The 19,392-nt window shown below is 43.3% G+C and overlaps 1 protein-coding gene across 1 annotated transcript in view; it reads left to right on the top strand.

The window, feature by feature from the left end:
- plxnc1 (plexin C1) overlaps nucleotides 1-19,392 on the top strand; it is a 157,860-nt gene that overhangs the window by 39,119 nt on the left and 99,349 nt on the right. Inside the window, exons 5-10 of the mRNA XM_080207165.1 lie at nucleotides 5,304-5,436; nucleotides 6,768-6,936; nucleotides 7,813-7,921; nucleotides 9,878-9,968; nucleotides 10,053-10,139; nucleotides 14,970-15,062. Of these exons, the coding sequence (XP_080063291.1) occupies nucleotides 5,304-5,436; nucleotides 6,768-6,936; nucleotides 7,813-7,921; nucleotides 9,878-9,968; nucleotides 10,053-10,139; nucleotides 14,970-15,062 (682 nt within the window). The remainder of the gene's footprint in view (nucleotides 1-5,303; nucleotides 5,437-6,767; nucleotides 6,937-7,812; nucleotides 7,922-9,877; nucleotides 9,969-10,052; nucleotides 10,140-14,969; nucleotides 15,063-19,392) is intronic.

Below are 19,392 nucleotides of genomic sequence, written 5' to 3'. Positions count from 1 at the left end.
CTGTTCTTGTGAGAGCATCTTTCAGCGTCTGGAGGTGTCTGCTGCGATCCTCCTCATCTGAGAGGGCTTGTGCATAGGGGAAGGCCTTATTAACGTGGTTAGGGTGGAAGCTGGAGAAGTGGAGAATCATGAGGTCGTCTGTGGGCTTGCGGTACAGTGAAGTGATGAGGTGATCATCCTTGATGGAGATGCGTGTGACCAAGAATGCAACCGATTCTGGACAGTAGTCCATGGTGGGATGGAACTTGTTGATGTCATCATATAGTTGTTTCAGTGATTGTTCACCATGAGTCCAAAGGAAGAAAATGTCATCAGTGTATCTAGTGTATAGCATCAGTTGAAGGTCCTGTGTGGTGAAGAGATCTTGTTCGAACTTGTGCATAAAGATGTTGGCATATTGAGGTGCGAATTTGGTCTGCATGGCTGTTCCTTGTGTCTGGATGAAGAACTGGTTGTTGAAGGTGAAGACATTGTGGTCCAAGATGAAGCAGATGAGTTGTAAAATTTCGTCTGGAGATTGACAGTTATCGGCGTTGAGTACTCAGGTAGTTGCAGCAATGCCATCGTCGTGGGGGTTGCTGGTGTAGAGTGCCATTGTGACGAGGAATACTCCTGGTTCAACTGCTCCATGTGTGCTGAGTTTCCGTAGAAAGTCAGTAGTGTTGCGACAAAAACTGGGGGTTCTTTGTACAATGGGTTTCAGGATGCCTTTGACATAGCCGGAGAGGTTCTTGCACAGGATCCCGTTGCCCGATACAATGGGATGGTCGGGTGTGTTTGCCTTGTGTATCTCTGGGAGGCAGTAGAGATCTCCAGCGCGGGGAGTTGAGAGCAAGGAGGGTGCTCTGCAGGCCCGGATCAAATGTCTTGATCAGTCTGTTGAGTTGATGGGTATGTTCTTTGGTCAGATCTGCGGGTAACTTTCTGTAGTGTTCCTTGTTGTTCAGTTGTTGGTACACTTCTTTGCAGTAATCTGTTCAGTACGACAATGGTCCCTCCTTTGTCTGCTGGTTTGATGACAATGTTGGGGTTGGTTTGAGAGCGCGGATGGCGTTGCGTTGTGCTTGGGTGATGTTCGAGGCTGTCTTGTGAGCGCGGCTGATGAATCTGGCTTTGACACATCTCCTGATAGCTTGGGCAGACATGTCAAGTCGAGGGAGAGGCCATAATCATGAATATCATTAAAAGCTCAGGGCGCGGGGCCTATTCATGCCATAATCTGACAGTTCCAGAACTCTGTGCATAGTGGTGGTCCCGAGCTGTCAGCCTGCAGTTTTATGGCCAGCTCAATCGCTGCCAGCTGGCCTGATCACAGCCTCCATGAGCATTCCTGGGCCAGCCCTGAAACTCCCCACACACCCCTCCCCCAACCATCCCAGAGCAGCCCAATCTCTAACACCCCCCCACCCAGCAGTGATGATTTCCCCACCACAGGAGGCAGACTACCCCCCTCCCCGCCAAGCCTACCCCAATCACTGGGCTGAACTCCAGCCCTGAATGGTCCCAATGGCAGTGGGATCTCCTAACCCCACCGATTGCCCCTAAGATCCACCCCCTTAGCACTGTCCAATGCCTGGTGGGCAGTGCCAAGGCACTCCCTTGGCATGGGCACTTTGCCCCTTGGGCACTGCTGGGGGCACAGGCTGGCATTGCCCAGTGCCCACAGGGCATCACCCCCCAGCCCCCAGGGGGGGCCCTGATTGCCCCCTCCCTTCACTTCAGTGGGGTCTCCAGTTCGTTCCCCAAAAGTGGAGAGCTATTCTAAACCCCAGTGGGGTGAAATTGTACTGGCAGGTTGTGAGATGCTGTCAGGCCAGGAGACTCAGTCCTGGAGCCGATAAAGGCATTTAAATGACATTAAAATAAGATTTAAGTTACTTACCTGCTGGTCCCTCCGGTTTCCAGCTTGGGCCTGACTGTGCCAGATATCCAGCGCTAGGGGATGCGCGAATCCCGTAAATTGGCCCACACCCTATTCACCTGGCATATCAGGATGGGAGAATCACCGCCATGGAGTTAAGCTGCAGATCAGCTGTGATCTTATTGAATATTGGAACACCTTTGAGTGATTAAGTCGTAAAGGTTTATAGCATGGAAACAGGCCCTTCAGCCCAACTTGTCCATGCTGCCCTTTTTTTTAACCACTAAGCTAGTCCCAATTGCCAATGTTTGGCCCTTATCCCTCTATACCCATCGTAGCCATATAACTGCCTAAATGCTTTTTAAAAGGCAAAATTGTACCTGCCTCTACTACTACCTCTGGCAGCTTGTTCCATACATTCACCACCCTCTGTGTGAAAAGATTGCTGCTGTGGGTCCTTCTGTATCTCTCTCTCCTCTCACCTTAAACCTATGCCCTCTAGTTTAGACTTCCTTACCTTTGGAGAAAGATGTTGACTATCTAACTCATCTATGCCCCTCTATTTTATAGACCTCTATAAGATCACCTGTAAACTTCCTGCACTTCAGGGAAAAAAGGCCCAGTGTATCCAGCCTCTCCTTATAACTCAAACCATCAAGTCCCGGTAGCATCCTAGTAAATCTTTTCTGCACTATTTCTAGTTTAATAATATCCTTCCTAAAATAGGGTGACCTGAACTGTACACAGTATTCCAAGTGTAGCCTTACCAATGTCTTGTACAACTTCAGAGAAAGAGGAAGCATTTGTCAAACTTAGGAGGCTGGGAACACATGAAGCAAGTGTGGAATACAACAAAAGTAGAAAGAAACTTAAGCAAGGAGTAAGGAGGGCTAAAAGGGGTCATGCAAAACATTGGCCAGCAGGATTAAGGACAATCCCAACGCTTTTTATACATATACAAAGAGCGCAAGGGTAGCCAGGGAGAGGGTTGGCCACTAAAGGACAAGGGTGGGAATCTATGCATGGAGCCAAAGGAAAAGGGTGAGGTATTAAATGAAGACTTTGTGTCAGTATTCACCAAAGAGAATAATTTGGAGGATGATGAGTCTGGAAAATGATGTGTAGATAATTTGAGTCATGTTGAGATCAAAAAGGAGGAGGTATTGGGGTTCTTGAGAAACATTAAGTTAGACACATCCCCAGGGCATGACGGGATATACCCTAGAATACTGAGAGGGGCAAGGTAGGAAATTGCTGGGACCTTGAGAGAAATCTTTGTATCCTCACTGGCTACAGAAGAGGTTCCAGAGGGTTGGAGAATAGCCAATAGCAAAGGGTAGCAAGAATAATCCAACTAATTACAGGCCAGTGAGCCTTACATCAGTAGTAGGGAAATTATTGGAGAGGATTCTTTGAGACAGGATTTATTCCCAGTTGGAACTAAGTGGATGTATTAGTGAGAGGCAGCATGGTTTTGTGAAGGGGAGGTTGTGTCTCACAAACTTGATTGAGTTTTTTGAGGAAGAAACAAAGATGATTGATGAGGTTGGGCAATGGATGTTGTCTACATGGATTTCAGTAATGCCTTCGATAAGGTCCTTCATGGCAGACTGGTTCAGAAGGTGAAGTCGCATGGAATCAGAGGTGAGCTGGCAAGGTGGATACAAAACTGGCTCAGTCAAAGAAGACAGGGAGTAGCAGTGGAAGGGTGCGTTTCTGAATGGAGCGTTGTGACAAGTGGCGTTCCCCAGGGATCAATGCTGGAACCTTTGCTGTTTGTAATATATATAAATGATTTGGAGGAAAATGTAACTGGTTTGATTGATAAGTTTGTGGATGACACAAAGGTTGGTGGATTTGCGGATAGCGATGAAGACCATCGAGGATACAGCAGGATATAGATCAGTTGGAGACTTGGGCGGAGAGGTGGCAGGTAGAGCTTAATCTGGACAAATGTGAGGTAATGCATTTTGGAAGGTCTAATACAGATAGGAAACATACAGTGAATGGCAAAACCCTTAAGAGTATTGATAGGCAAAGGGATCTAGGTGTACAGGTACACAGGTCACTGAAAGTGACAATGCAAGTGCACCTTTATAGAACCTTAGTTAGGCCACACATGGAATATAGCATTCAATTGTGGTCGCCACACTATCAGAAGGATTTGGAGGCTTTGGAGAGGGCACAGAAAAGATTTACCAGGATGTTGTCTGATATGGAGGGCATTAGCTATGAGGAGAGATTGGAGAAACTTGGTTTGTTCTCACTGGAACGACAGAGGTTGAGGGGTGACCTGAAAGAAGTGGACAAGATTATGAGAGGCATGGACAGAATGGATAGTCAGAAGCTTTTTCCCAGGGTGGAAGAGTCAATTACTAAGGGGCACAGGTTTAAGGTGCGAGGGGCAAGGTTTAAAAGAGATGTACAAGATAGATTTATTACACAGAGAGTAGTGGGTGCCTGGAACTTGTTGCCGGGGAAGGTAGTGGAAGCGGGTATGGTAGTGACTTTTAAGGGGCATCTTGACAAATACATGAATAGGAAGGGAATAGAGGGATATGGTCCCCAGAAGGGTAGGGGGGGTTTAGTTAAGTCGGGCAGCATGATCAGTGCAGGCTTGGAGGGCTGAAGGGCCTGTTCCTGTGCTGTAATTTTCTTTCTCTTCGCTCTTTCAACAAGACATCCCAACTCGTGTATTCATTGTTCTGACCAATGAAACCAAGCATGCTGAATGCCTTCTTCACCACTCTATCCACCTGTGATTCCACTTTCAAGGAAATATGAACCTTTACCCCTAGATCTCTTTGCTCAATAACTATACCCAATATCCTTCCATTAACTGAATAAGTCCTGCCCTGGTTCGCTTTACTAAAATGTATCACCTCACATTTATCTAAATTAAACTCCATCTGCCATTCGTCAGCCCACTGGCCCAATTGATCAAGATTCCATTGCAATCCTAGATAACCTTCTTCACTGTCCACCTTTCTACGAGTTTTGGTGTCATCTGCAAACTTACTAACCATGCATTTATGCATCCTAAATTCTCATGCAAATCATTAACATAAATGACAAATATGAATAGACCCAGCATCAATCCTTGAGGCACACCACTGGTTACAGGCCTCCACTTTGAAAAACAATCCTATACAAATGCCCTACAGCTCTCTTGTTCTAACGTTCCTTTGGAGTGGCAGAGAGATGGCATACTGAGGTAACCTTGGTGTTAACCTCCAAAGCTTGGTTACAAGGGAGGAGTACACCCATCTACAATGTTCTAAGTGAAAAAATACAAACAATTTCTTGACAAGAAACTAAAATTAACTTGTTTCTAACTTGCACATTTAAGGACTTATCCAGTATTATGTGGTTTGGAGCCACTAGATTATCAGCTATGGATGTTATCACTATATTTCCCATTTGTAAAACTCGTCTTTTTAAGGTGCTCCTTTGCTCATGAATGTAAAAACTCGAATGATTCAGTTTACTGGATTACCGTGAAAGAAAAAATCAACAGCTGTCCAGAAGTGATATTAATACCTTTGGCGATAGATAGTTCCTTCAAGGACACAAAGGTAATGGTCTAAAATATCTTTATATTTAGAAATTATATCTTGGGAAATTTGATGATAAATTTGTATCAAACTTTGATAGCTCACACCGTGCTCAGTTCTGGCCTCCACATTATATAAAAGATATTGAGGCACTGGAGAAGGTGCAAAATGAGTTACAAGGATGATACCAAAATTGAGAGGTTATGCTCATCAGAAAAGAGTGAACAGGCTTTTACATTGTATGAAATCTTTTGGCCCATTGTAATTGTACTGATCAAAAGGAACGAGATCTCCGGTCTAATTTGTTTTTATTCTTTCATGAGATTTGTGTAATTGGCTGAGCCAGCATTTATTATCCATTTTGAATGTACACAACTTTTAACTGTGGCATAATTAGGGTGTGATCTTTTTGTTACGCTGTGCTGGTTGATTAGCGGGGCAGGAAAATTGAGCAGGAGGCTAAAAACGCAAATCATGCTCGGCCTCAGGTCTTTCACAATCCTCCCAGGCTGATTTAAATGTTTCTAAACTTATTTAAATATGATTAGTGAGACTAGGATGTAATAATCCAGGCTCACTTAGCTTTCCGACCTTGCTGGTGGAGGTCCTCACCCGCAAGGATAACAGATAGTCCCCGCCAATGAGGACCAGTTGTGATGGCCTTGCCATGGGACCAGTGAAGCTCCTCAGGTGGTTAGGGACAGGGACGGTCGTGTCCCTGAGAATTTCACTGATATTTTTTGCCTCCTGTCAGGTTAATTGAGCCACAACTACCACGATTCTGGCTGCTGATGGAGCCAGAAGATATTACCTGATTTTTTTGTCCCCACTTGTTGGAGAGATGAAAACTGACAGCCTTAAGCATAAGGTAGTAGCCACAAGCAAATTCAATAGGGAATTCCAATAATCTTCTTCAGCCAAAGTGCTGTTATAATGTGGAGCTATCTGGCACATGGGCTGGAATTTCCTTCTCCCCTCTGCCTGCCAACCGTCCTCTAGGAAAGTGAGGAAAGCCCTAGGGTGATGTGGTGGGAGTAGAATATAATTCTTACCAAGGAATAATTGAGTCAGTTAACACATGTATTTAAGAGAAAGCTACATAAAACATATGAGGGAGAATGGATAATGGAAGGATAGGTTAGTGGGGTTACATGAAGAAAGATTGGAGGAGTCTAGCATGGAGTGTAGATGCCAAGATAGAAAAGTTGGGACAAATGGATTGTTTCTGTGCTATAAGTTCTGTCTAATTCTCAATAAAAGTGTTATAAAATTTCAAGTTGATGTGGTTGCAATGTCCTAATCCCATGAATTTGTTGTGAGGCTGTATTTTCATGTCAAACATCTTCTTCCAGCTTTTTATAGTGAAAACAAGTGGGAAACTCAGCAAGCTAACGAACAAAAATACAACTTGTGTGCTGAGGAACGTCAGAAACAATGAAGTCATTTGCAGAGCCAAATACACAACCAACTGTTCCTGCCCACTGTCCAACGAAATCTACACTCAGCTCGAAGATCAACCAGGTACCACATAACTTCACTGAACTGCTCGTATTTTGGGAAGTCCTTCAATTCTTGCAAACCAGAGATTGTTCAGGATTTAATATAAAGTAGCCCTAGATACAGAAAGGGCTTCTCTTTGTTCCCTTATCAAAACTTTACATTTGATGTGTCACTATCACAGTTTAATAATTGGATTTCCAGTCAATGTAATCTTCAAACCTGTAGAATAATCCCATTCCCTGGTGTAACTGAAGCCCTGATTTCATCCATCCCATGCAGTGCAATTCAAGTGTTTACCTAGTTAAAATAATGGTGGGCTGGACAGTTTGCACCATATCAAAGACACTTTCCTGCCTCTTTCGCAATTTCAACTACTAGGATTTTGACAGCGTGGAGGCAGCCCTCCCCAGGCAGGTGGGCACCTAATTAAAATGAGGTGATTGAAGCCCATTTGACACCATGCCACCATTTTAATTCTCGGGATTGGGAGAGCTGAGCGACTTTGAATCCCCCAGCACAGCATAATGGCAGGAAAGGGCCAGGTTTCTGTGGTCTAGAGGAGCAGGAATTCCCTTTCTGAGTCAACAAGAACACCTTAGGGCTTCACTCCCCCAACAACAAGATTTTCCTCCCATCATCTTGGTCCATTATGAAGCTGGTCCCTCTACTTCCTCCCTTCATTCACCTTCCCTTCTCCCCACAAATTTCCTGTTCTTCTGTCATTCCCACTGGTTTTGAGCAGACAAGTATGAATGAGCCTGGTTGTTAAACCAGGCTCTGGTGTCCACAAGAGTTTTCCCCGAATCTCATAATCTATCCATCCGAAATTAACATCAGCCCTCAGAACTCTGCAATGTACAATAACTTTAACATGTGTTTCTTTCCTGTTTTTTGTAGAACCAGTCATCATAGAGACATCTCTTGAACTTGGATCCTTGAATTTCACCACCCAGTCCATGATCCATAATTGTTACAAGATTGCAGCAGCTCAGTTAAATAATACTACGTAAGTTTTGCATCATATTTACATAAATAAGAACCTAGTTTTGTTTAGGAGGAGAAACGGGTGCCTAGAAAAGTAAAATGGGAAAGATTTTGTTCTCGGGTGTTGGTTACAGTTGGTTAAAACTTTTGTAATCATAATTAGGTAAACTGTAGGTTTTTATTGACTCTTAGAACTATTTACAAATGTCCTATAAAGGGTTTAAGCTAGGAGCTGTCTTCATATTTGCTGGTTAACACAGCTCTCTCAAACTAGGCAGGCGTTTGGATAATGTGCTCTTTTACACCACTGTGTGGGCAGTAGTGTACTCAGTCCAACACAGAATAATAAAACCCCTAAAACAGTGCAGAAGGAGACCATTTAGCCCATTGAGTCTGCACCAAAACATACCCAGGCTTTTCACGTAACACCACGTATTTACCCCACTAATCCACCTATCCTATATATTTTAGGATACTAAGCGACAATTTAGCCAGGTCAATCGACCTAACCTACATATCTTTGGACTGTGAGAGGAAACCAGAGCACCTGAAAGAAACCCACGCAGATATGGGTGTACTCTGGAACAGACAAGGTTGGAATTGAACCCAGATCCCTTGCGCTGCGAGGCAGCAGTGCTAACCACTGTGCCATCATGTCACCCACACAAACCCTGTATGTGATGGACCCGCCTATTACACTTCCCTCCAAGTCCTTACGCAATGTATTTTAAGTGATTACAGTGTACTTAAGTTTTACATTGTTATTACTATCATACATTTACATTGTCATTATTGCATTATCACTACCACAACTCCTCTCTTCAAGTCCTTGAACTTAAAGATTCAGGTGGTCTGATGGCCTTATAACACTTCCATATCTTGTTTGCACTACGTTGGATGAATACTAGACTCCATCACTGCTTGTTCTTTCTGTAAGTCTGGAGGTCATTCTGTCACCTGGATATGTTTGCAGCCTTCTCTTCTGTTCTTCAGTGTTAAATTACATTTGGTCATTTTGGCAATTGTGCTGGTTAGTGGTTGCTACCCTGAATTGCTTATTGCAGTGCACGTGAACATTGCATTCGTCTCTTTGTCATTTTATTTGTCACCATGTGGATCTTGGCAATGTTCTGTGTGGTGAACAATGAGCAGTCCTGTGACAAGAATGAAGTTTACTGCTACGCATACCTTTGTATTTTACTGCCGGCAATGGATGGCTGCCACCAGGGCTGGAATTTTCTGGCCATTCACGCTGGCAGGATTCTCTGGACCCGCCAGTGGCACATCTTCTTCCACAGTTCCACCCCGGCAAGCCTGGAAAATCCCGGCCCAAGTGTTATGATACTGAGGTTCCTGTCCTGTTAAGTTTCTGAGTTTGAAAGGGTTGTGTGTAATCTAAAGACAGGAAGTTGAATTTGGCTATGTTTATATCCTGTTCTGGAGAAAAGTTGTCATATTTTAAAATGTTTCATTGGAAGCAGCAGTGGAAAGATTAGTGTGAACACTGTGTTTCAGAGATTTTGGAAGTGAAGTCTGATCTTGGTTCCAGCCTGGATTTTGACTGTTTCTTTTCGTTGTAAATTAAGACCTTGCTGTGTAAACAGCCTGGGAAGCTGTTGGTCAGTGGAAAATGAAGGAGTATCCATGTGTCCCTGTCTAGTGTCAGATCCATTCTCTTCCCAAGATCCAGGAGAGTCTTTTTTTTAGGTTTTCAATGAGCTGTAGATGTTAATGTTGTTGTGATGTTTCTTAGTGTTGAGATTGTTCTTTCTGCTATCTCCTGGCCTCTGAATGTGAACGCTGCCTCACCTTTGACACTTCAACTGCCCTATGATCCTTCTGCCAATTCCATGAGCAAATGCTAGCACAGATTGGTTGAGCTGATTAGACTGTTTCTGTATTGTAATCTATGTATTTCTATGTATAACTCTGATTTCCAGCTGTTAATGAAGAACAACATTCTCCCTTCTTTAACCAGATGTTCTGAATGTCTCAACTCTGGATGTCACTGGTGTGTGGTAGAACAACGATGTTCACACAACTCGTCTTGCCGTGGAAATGTTGGAAAGGTAACCAGCGATTACTGAGATTGATGTTACTTTTTTTTTAAAGGGAAAACAGACTTAAAAATTAATAACAACTGATTTTTTCAGTCCTGCCCTCAGATCGATGAAGCAAAATTAAACACATCTTCAACCATGGATCTTGACATTTTGCTGAAACATGCCAAAGTGTTAAAAGTAAGTCTTAAAATAAGCCTAATATTTACCATGGGATATTTCAAATAAGAGCAGACAGTTCAACTTTGTGTCCTGGCAAATATTTATCCCTCAATTAACCTCACTAAAACAGATGACTCTGATCATTATCACATTTCTGTTTCTGGGAGTTTGCTGCACATAAATTAGCCACTGTGATTCTTGAATTACAACAGCGACTAAACTTTAAAAAGTACTTTGTTGTCTGTGAAATGCTCTGGGATGTTCTAAGATCACAAATGCCATTATTTGCCATGGCGTGATTCGAACCTGGATCTGGATTACTAGTGCAGTGACATTACTACTACACCACTGCTTCCCCAGTGCACCCCTCACCACCTAGAAGGACACGGGTAACAGCTGCACAAGAGCATCATCACTTCCAGGTTCCCCTCTGGTGTGATAGCACCAGAGCGGGTACAGAGGAGTTTCACCAGGATGTTGCCTGGGATGGAGCATTTGAGCTCTAAGGAAAGATTAGCTTGGCTTGGACTGTTTCCTTCAGAGCAGAGAAAACTGAAGGGGGACATCCTTGAAGTGTATAAGATTATGAGCGATATAGACAGGGTGAATAGGGAGCAGCTGCTCCCCATGGTTGCGGGGTCAATTACAACAGTGTAGAGTTTTAGGATAAAAGGAATTTGAGAAAAGACTTTTTCACTCAGAGGATGGTGGAAATGTGGAATGCACTACCTGAGAAGGCGGTGGAAGCTGAAAACCTTATAACCTTTAAAAAATATTTGGATGAGTACTTGAAATATCATAATATTCAAGGCTATGGGACAAGTACAGGAAAATGGATTAGCGCACCTTTAGTGGTAGTTATTGTCGGTGCAGACACAATGGGCCAAAGGACCTTTTTTGCGCTATATGACTCTATAACTCACAATCCATTCTAAACTTCCTTCAATGCTCCTTACCCATTGTGGCAGCTCCCATCTCCCTCACTTCAGCCTACAGTATTTGAGAAGGTACCCGTTTGCCTTTTCTGGACTAATGGAGATGAACAAGAAATGCCTGTCTTAGACATTACACCTACATCCCATAAATAAATGAAAAGAATTGTCAAATAGAGACTCAGACCCAACTGTTGTATATTGCAACCCTCAATCACCGCTAACTGACAGTCATGGTCTTCAAAATAAATGTCTGCTCCTCACAGATGTTACAAATTTTAACCAACATTTCCTGTTTCAGTAAGCTGGTTCCTCTTAGCTTTGTGCACAAGAAGGAATTCTGCTTCATGGACTCATAACATAATCCATAGGATGACTTGTTTTCTATTTTTTGCTGAGGAGGAAGATTGCTAAATTCTGTGAAAAGCATTTCAAAAGGCCTTTTCTGTATGGCGTTCTTGATCAAGACTCATTCTCATAGTTTAAACAGGACAGAGGGAGGCCACTCAGCCCATCTAGTGTGTGTCAGCTCTCTGTAGAGCAATTCAGTCAATCTAGTTTTCCCAGTCAAGTATATTGGACAATTTATAGTCTCAGCTATACTGCTGCAGAACACTATTTGATTCCCTGTTAAACTTACTTAACACCTTGGCCCACGATGAAACGTGCTTGGCTGATATTGTCAGTGATGAAAGGTGCAGTGAAATTTCACATACAACCCAGTAGCAAGTCTGTAGGAAAATGGAATTTGTTCAGCTGCATTCTGTAACCCAAATACTAACTCAATTGTATTAGAATTTCTGTAATTGCGTGTGACAATTGTGTTTAATTGTTCTGTGTTTATGAGAGTGTGGCACTTATTGCACTTGATTGGTTTAGCCTACACTGACAGCAATCCCACCCTGGTCCTATCCTTGTAACCACATGTATTTACCCTGTTAATCCCCCTGACACCAAGGGGCAATCTATCATGGGCAATTAACCCAACTGCTCATCTTTAGAGTATGGGAGAAACTGGAGGAACCTCATGGAGATACGGGGAGAACATGCAGACTCCACGCAGACGGTGACCCGATGGCAGAATTGAACCAGGCTCCCTGTTGTTGTGAGGCAGCAGTATTAACCACTATGCCAATGTGCCACCGTTAAATAAAATCCACAGAATGAACCTTGTGCTAGAAGCATAGGAAAGGACATTATAATGCTCTGTGTAATCTTCGTAAATAAAGTTCCTGCAGATGTAGAAATAACTGATATCTCTGTAATACTCTTTGGTAATATAAAATATATACAAAGACCCTCATTCAGCAAACCCATGGATAACAAATACCCAAGGGTAGACCCAGAATTAATAGAGATCCCAAGCCACTTTTGGAGGCTGCCCAGAATACTGTTAGGATTTGTCAGTGGACACTGGATCAATGTTGCACTCATTTTACACCCAAAATCTGGGCACAGCGCAGCACTGAGCAATTTCTACCTCAAAGATAGATTTTCAACTTGCTGCCACGGTGTAAATCTTGCATCAACTGCCCATCATAGAAAAAGCCTTGATTTTCATCTGCATTTCTTTAAATTGATTTGGGGTGCTGCACCCACTGCTGAAACCCATGCCCATCTTCCCCAACCCATTTACCAATTATCCCAGCTCCATGCCTGGTTGCCAGTTCCCATCTCCGCAATCTAAATGGCCACACTCCAATCCAAACATGATTGTACTGCAATTTCTAGATCATTGGCCCCTATCGCAGCTACTGATTAATTTTACTTGTCGGGAGTACGCTAATGACTGACATTAAACTGGATATAGTCTTTAGGACTGCACTGAGAATGAAGTCTTCCACATCTTAAATAACTATTATTATTGTTCATCATTGTTTAAGTTCAGAATAGTTGTGGAAAACTAAAGGGTTCATTAATGTCCTTTAATGAAGGAATTCTGCCACTTATGCCCTTTCTGATTGACCCCTATATGGTTACATCTAAAAGTGGCTTAGCAAGTTACTTAAATGGACAGAAGAAATTGCAAAATAAATCAACAGCAGATAGTCAAGAAGAAAGCTAAGCAACTAAATATGGGAAATGAATGCCAACCTTGCCACTCACATTCCAAAGATCAATTTAATAATATTCAGACTTACCAGGTTGCTAACTGCTGACAGCATGATTTGATAAATTCAGGTTTGTTGCTATAATGGGAAGACTGTGTTTAGTGACAGAAGCTAGAGACTTTACTACTGAGAACTGATCTTAGATTCAGCCACTTTTCATTGACATTTTAAGTGTTTAGTTAATATTGGTCATGTAGACTCAGAAAGTTCAAGGGTAATTCTTCAACTTCCAATGCCACCTATCTTCTGAATAATCTTTAGGAAGTAGCCAGGATGTATTTGCTGGCTCTGGTTGAAGACTGGAACTCCCTACAAGTGGTACAAGTTGAAATGTTGCACTTGTTTATGTGCAAAGGTAAAAGATCATGGGAGCAGCACATGGGATCATGTGCTGGTATTAAAGGGGGAATAATAGAGCAGGGCAGCCCAATAATGATATATTAATGTATGGTAATCGGGTTCCCAACCTTTCACGGCATTACATTACATCATCATCAAAGGGCGGGACAGTTTGAATGGGAAATCCTGCTGGTGCAAATGCCGTTTGGAGTCTCCCATTGGACTCTCTGCTTTCCCAGCCACCAAAAACAAGTTAGGAGAATCTGGGCTCTTGTGTCCTTGCAACTTATTTTCCTACGTATCTTTCTATCCTCAGAAAATATGGCTACAATATCATCTGCCCTTTATCCAAGTCATTAATTGTAAATAGTTGAGATCCCAGCATTGATTGGGCCAACCTGAAAATGGTTTTATCTTGACACTCTGGGTGGAATTTACCTTTGGGGATGAGGGTCCTGCCCATCATCCTGAGAACAGGCAGGTGCCTAGCTGCCCTGAAGGGGCTTTACCTGGGATTTAGGACCCCAGGGTTGAAATCTCAGGCAGTGAGAGCTGCCAGCCAATCAGAGACTGGTAACAATCCACTGACAGTCAGCACAACTGCAGGCAGTGGCAACTGCTGGTAATGTACCCACCAGAGGCCTAGGATCTGTGAGGACCCATACCACAGGCCACAGAGGGGATATGGTTTTACTAGTTAATGATGGGAAATAGGGGGTCAGAAGAAAGAGTGAAGGGACTCACTGAGAGCCAACCCTTTCCCACTGCCTGGTCCCTCAATCAGGCACTGAGTGCCTATAAACGAGGGAAACCCCCACTCCTCCAAAGTCCAGCAAGGGAACTCAATACCAGTAGCGCTGGGGTAAGGGCCCCTAAATGTGCATGATAGGCATTTGTTGCAGTGTTTATGTGGGGAGTGTTAAGGATGATTGCAATTGTATAAAATGGGCATTAATTGCTCATTTATGGACCTCAGTTACCATTTGGGTAGAAGGCTACCCACAAGCTTTCCTGCACTCCTTTTAACTGCGGAGAAGTGGGAAAAGTATGGAATATCTACCGTGAACCCTCCAAACCCATTGCCAGGCGAGCAGTTTTCACTCTTTGTTTTCTGTTAGTTAGCCAGTCCACTATCTATGCTAATAGATTACCCTTGGCACCATGAGATGTCAATGGCAGTAAATTTTTATATGGCATCTTACCAAATGCCTTTTGCAAATCTAAATACGTTACTTCTACTTCCCCTTTAGATAAAGGTTTGCCTTTATCCAGCCAGCTTGCTATGTCCTCAAAGATTCTATAAATTTGCTAAACAGAATTTCCCTTTTATTAAACCATGTGTTGACTTTCCCTAATTGTATTATGACTTTCTAAATGTCCTGCTAATATTTCCATAATAACAGAATAAAGAGTTGCATTATAAAAGATAAATATTTGAAGAAGCTTCACATTGCACTATTTTCTAGGACTCTAATATCGATCTGAAATGTGCGTTTGATGGGAGTTTACAAGCGGCCAAGTGGATCGACAGTTCTACCATCCAATGTGTCAGGCCTCAGGTCAGCAGCATGTATTGCATTGATTAATTTAAAAATTTTTTTTGAGGATGGGTATACACTTTCTCGGTAGCCTCTTGGTCTTGCACTGTTACACCATGTTCAGTAAAATATAAATCTGCTTCATGATTGAACTGTGAGCTTCCATTTGTTTTGAAGGATGGAAGATCATATTCGTTTGCCATATTTGATCATATTTGTTAGTGTCAGTGTGGGTAACACATTTTGAGTTTCCTTTTAGCTACGCAATTGCTTCCATCAACATGGCTTTAAATTCAACATTTTATAACTAAATATGGTGTCTCCCTCCATGTGCAGGGGTGTTAATCTGGATTTGAGATTATTATGTTTGCGTTGAATTATAAACTATAAAAAGACCATGAGGCAGATCAGTATAAGTAAAACAAGGAACAGTTTATTGAACATCTGAACAGTTGCACAGTCAGCCCAAGACTGACTCCCCCAAGTCTTGAGAGCTTGGATGGAGCTTGTTCCTGAGGGTCAACTGACCCACTCTCTTAAAGGTACGTAACATGTCACTTCTGTACATAACATCCCATTAATAACATATATATATAATTTTAAATATTATGTGAGCATGGAACCCAACATATGTACAAAATCAGAACTATATACAAGAAAACATGGAAAATGACTTCAACCTCCTTAAGCAAGACATCCAATCAGTGTCTACATCTACATAATTAGTCTTTCTATGGGATGAAAGCTCCTGCTTTTCAACTAGGGCAGCATGGTGTCATATTAGTTAGCACTGCTGCCTCACAGCACCAGAGACCTAGGTTCAATTCCAGCCTCGGGTCACTGTCTCTGTGGAGATTGCATGTTCTCCTAGGTCTGCGTGGGTTTCCCCCAGATCCTCCAGTTTCATCCCACAGTCCAAAGATGTGTGGGTTAGGTTGATTGGCCATGCTAAATTGACCCTAGTGTCAGGGGGATTAGCAGGGTAAATATGTGGGGTTATGAGAATAGGATCTGGGCGGGATTGTGGCTGATGCACTCAATGGGCCAAATGATCTCCTTCTGCACTCTGCACTGTAGAGATTCTATGATTCCATGAGTTGCTTCCCCATCAGGTCAGTTTCTGTCTTCCTTGGAGTCTCTCTCTCCCCCACTGCCCCCACCCCAGTAGTGCAGCAACCAGCTGGTCCACATACCTCCTCCAGACCTCTTCTGGGTTGTCATGTATGGTGTTACAGTACATGCTGGGGAACCTGTTTATTCATTGTCCTAGTGAACTCCCCCCTTGTGAAGTGATCAACACCTGCTTCAAGGCTTGGACAAATCTCTTCGCCTGGCTAATTGCTGCCGGGTGGTGCGGAGCCGACCTCCCCTGCTTGATTCCATGGTGGCCAAGGTAGTCCCTGAGCATCTTCGCCACAAACTGTGGTCCATTGTCACTCGCAACTTATTCAGGGTTTCCAAATCTGGTGAATATTTCATTCAGTCGGATGACCGTCACTTCCACTGACACTGACTTCTTGACTGCCATCTCGGGCCACTTGGAGTGGGCATCTGCTACCACCAATAACATCTGTCCTTCTACTGGATCTACAAAATCAACGTGAATCCACTGCCATAGAGATTAGGTCATTCACATGGGTGCAGGGGTGACAAAGACACTGCCTTCCTTACTAATGTTCAGGATTGGAAAGATCTTGCCTTCACCTCAATCTGGGAGGTTACATTCAGCCATCAAAATTAGCTCCTGGCTATCTCCTTCATTTGCACCATGCACTTGTTCCAGTTTCCTTTTAACGGGGGAGGAATGATAATTCTCATCCTCCACAATAGGTATCCATCTGGTATAGACGATTCCCCCTCATTGACAGTAGGGATATAAATCTGGCTGATTCCTATGACTAGTCCTCACTCTCAGGACTAAGTCCATCACTTGTTTTAAAACCGGGTCATTCCGCGTAACATTCCACACCTGGATCGCACACACCAATACCTTGTCTTCCTGGGAGAAATTCATGTTTTTAGATTCCAACCTGGAACATCTTTCTCCCCTGATAGACGCAGCCTTGCCATGCTTCTCTGATTGTCAGTATTTTATCTCAGAGTAGGCTGATAGAGACAGTGTGCCCATGTCTGTAGGTGGCATATATATCCCCTGTATATATCCCATATACAACTCAGTAATGGTGGTTAGTGGCCTGTGGTCAGTCAGCAGCACAAAATGCCCTCCGTAAAGGAAATGTGTGAACTTCAGAGAAAATAATGCTCAATCCTTCTTTTTCGACTTGGGCATAATTTTTCTCCATCTTCATCAAAGATCTCGAAGCGAAGGCAATTGGTCTTTCCTCTCCATTTGACAAAAGATGCAACAGTACTGCGCCAATCCTATAAGGCAAAGTGCACAGATTAACTGCAGTGGCAACTTCGAATTGAAATAAGTTAACACTTCTGATGTCCTGAAGGCTTTTATCACCTCCCAGCAAGCCTCCTCGCACCCCATTTCCATAGCCATCCTTTTCCAAGCGACCAATGTAGGGGCTTTAATATAGTTGCCAGATCTGGCACGAACTTGCCATAGTGGTTCACCAAGAACAATCGTAATTGAGACACGTTCTCTGGTCGACAGGCCTTCATGATGGCCTCCATCTTCTTGGATGCCTTGTGTAGACGTTCACCATCAATTACATACCCCAAGTATTTGGTGCAGCCTCTTAAGAAATCACATTTCTCCTTTTTTATTTGCAGGCTGTGCTCCTGCAACCTTCTGAGGGTTTCTTCCAGGTTCTTCTCTTCAGTGGAGCCTGTCATCTAACGATCGTACAGATAATTCTGGACCCCTGACAAGCCACTTAATATTTGATCCATGGAATAGAGCCATTGCCAACGTGATGCCAAAGGGAAGGAGCGTAAAAGCCCCTGGTGTGCCACTATTATCAGTAGTGGCTGGGACTCTGCCGTGATCTCCATTTTTAAATAGCTCTGTGACAGGTTCATTTTGAAAATTTATTTTCCCCTGTCAGTCCACTGAACAGATTCTCAATGAGAGGAAGTGTGTATTGATCCACACTGTGTGCAGTTTTGGTCGCCGTACTTACGCAAGGATATTTTGGCCTTGGAGGGAGTGCAGAGGAGGTTTACTAGGCTGATACCAGAGTTGAGGGGGTTGAGCTATGAGGAGAGGCTGAATAAACTAGGCTTGTACTCGTTAGAGTTTAGAAGAATGAGGGGAGATCTCATTGAGACATATAAGATGATGAATGGGATGGATAGGATAGAGGTGGAGAGACTCTTCCCGCTCAGAAAGGACAGTAGGACTAGGGGGCACAGCCTCAAGATAAAGGGGGGGGTGGTTTAGAACGGAGTTGAGGAGGAACTTCTTCACTCAAAGGGTGGTGAATCTCTGGAATTCTCTGCCCGTTGAGGTGGTGGAGGCTGCCTCGCTAAATATTTTTAAGACGCGGGTTGATGGGTTTTTGATAAGTGAGGGGATTAAGGGTTATGGGGAGAGGGCGGGAATGTGAAACTGAGACACAACAGATCAGCCATGATCTTATTGAATGGCGGGGCAGGCTCGAAGGGCTGGATGGCCTACTCCTGCTCCTATTTCTTATGTTCTTATGTAACTGTGACTTTAAAGTCACCACAGATTCTGACAGTGCCACCTGTTTTTAAAACTTGAAAAATTGGAGTGGCTCATTCCCTGATGGTTACTGGTTCCAACATTCCAAGTTCACCAGCCACTCAAGTTCTGCTTCCACTTTAGACCGGATTGCTTACAGTACTGGGCATGTCTTTAGGCTGCTCAGACAAGCCTCTGACTTCAGCTGAATTCATAATTTTGACTCCTTTCATTTCTCCTAGTGTCCTCTTGAACACATCTTTATACTTGTCCAGGACATTTTGTAGACTTGGTTTTGAGTCCGATGCGCTAATTTAACTTAAATTTTTGGAAACCAGGAGGATCTAAATAATGGCAGGGTAGTCTCTTTTAACTCAGTTCAGTGGCAGCTCTGCACAGTGATCCCTTAGCTGTTCTTTAGCCAGTACATAGTCCTTCAGTGGCACCACTTGTTCCATCTGTATACATAGAGTAATCCTGGCAGGCTTCAGTGCAAATGCCCTTAATTTTTCTTATATGCTGAATCAAGAATCAGCAACATCACTGTATCCATTTCCTTCTTAATTGTCTTCTCCTCTGATTGACCATAAATCAATCGGCTTCACCCCTTACCAACTGGATATTTAACTAAAATTCAACTGATTTTGGCTCTTCTGCTTCCTCTACAGATTTGACTGACTCCCTGTCTCCTTTCTGGCTAGTACCTTTTCCTCTGGTTTGTCTCTTTTCGGCTCC

This window comes from Carcharhinus amblyrhynchos, chromosome 19, assembly GCF_965287045.1.
Source record: "Carcharhinus amblyrhynchos chromosome 19, sCarAmb.v2.hapA, whole genome shotgun sequence".
Taxonomy (NCBI): domain Eukaryota; kingdom Metazoa; phylum Chordata; class Chondrichthyes; order Carcharhiniformes; family Carcharhinidae; genus Carcharhinus; species Carcharhinus amblyrhynchos.
The sequence above is the reverse complement of the archived record's forward strand: the minus strand, read 5'-3'. Positions and strand labels throughout refer to the sequence as shown.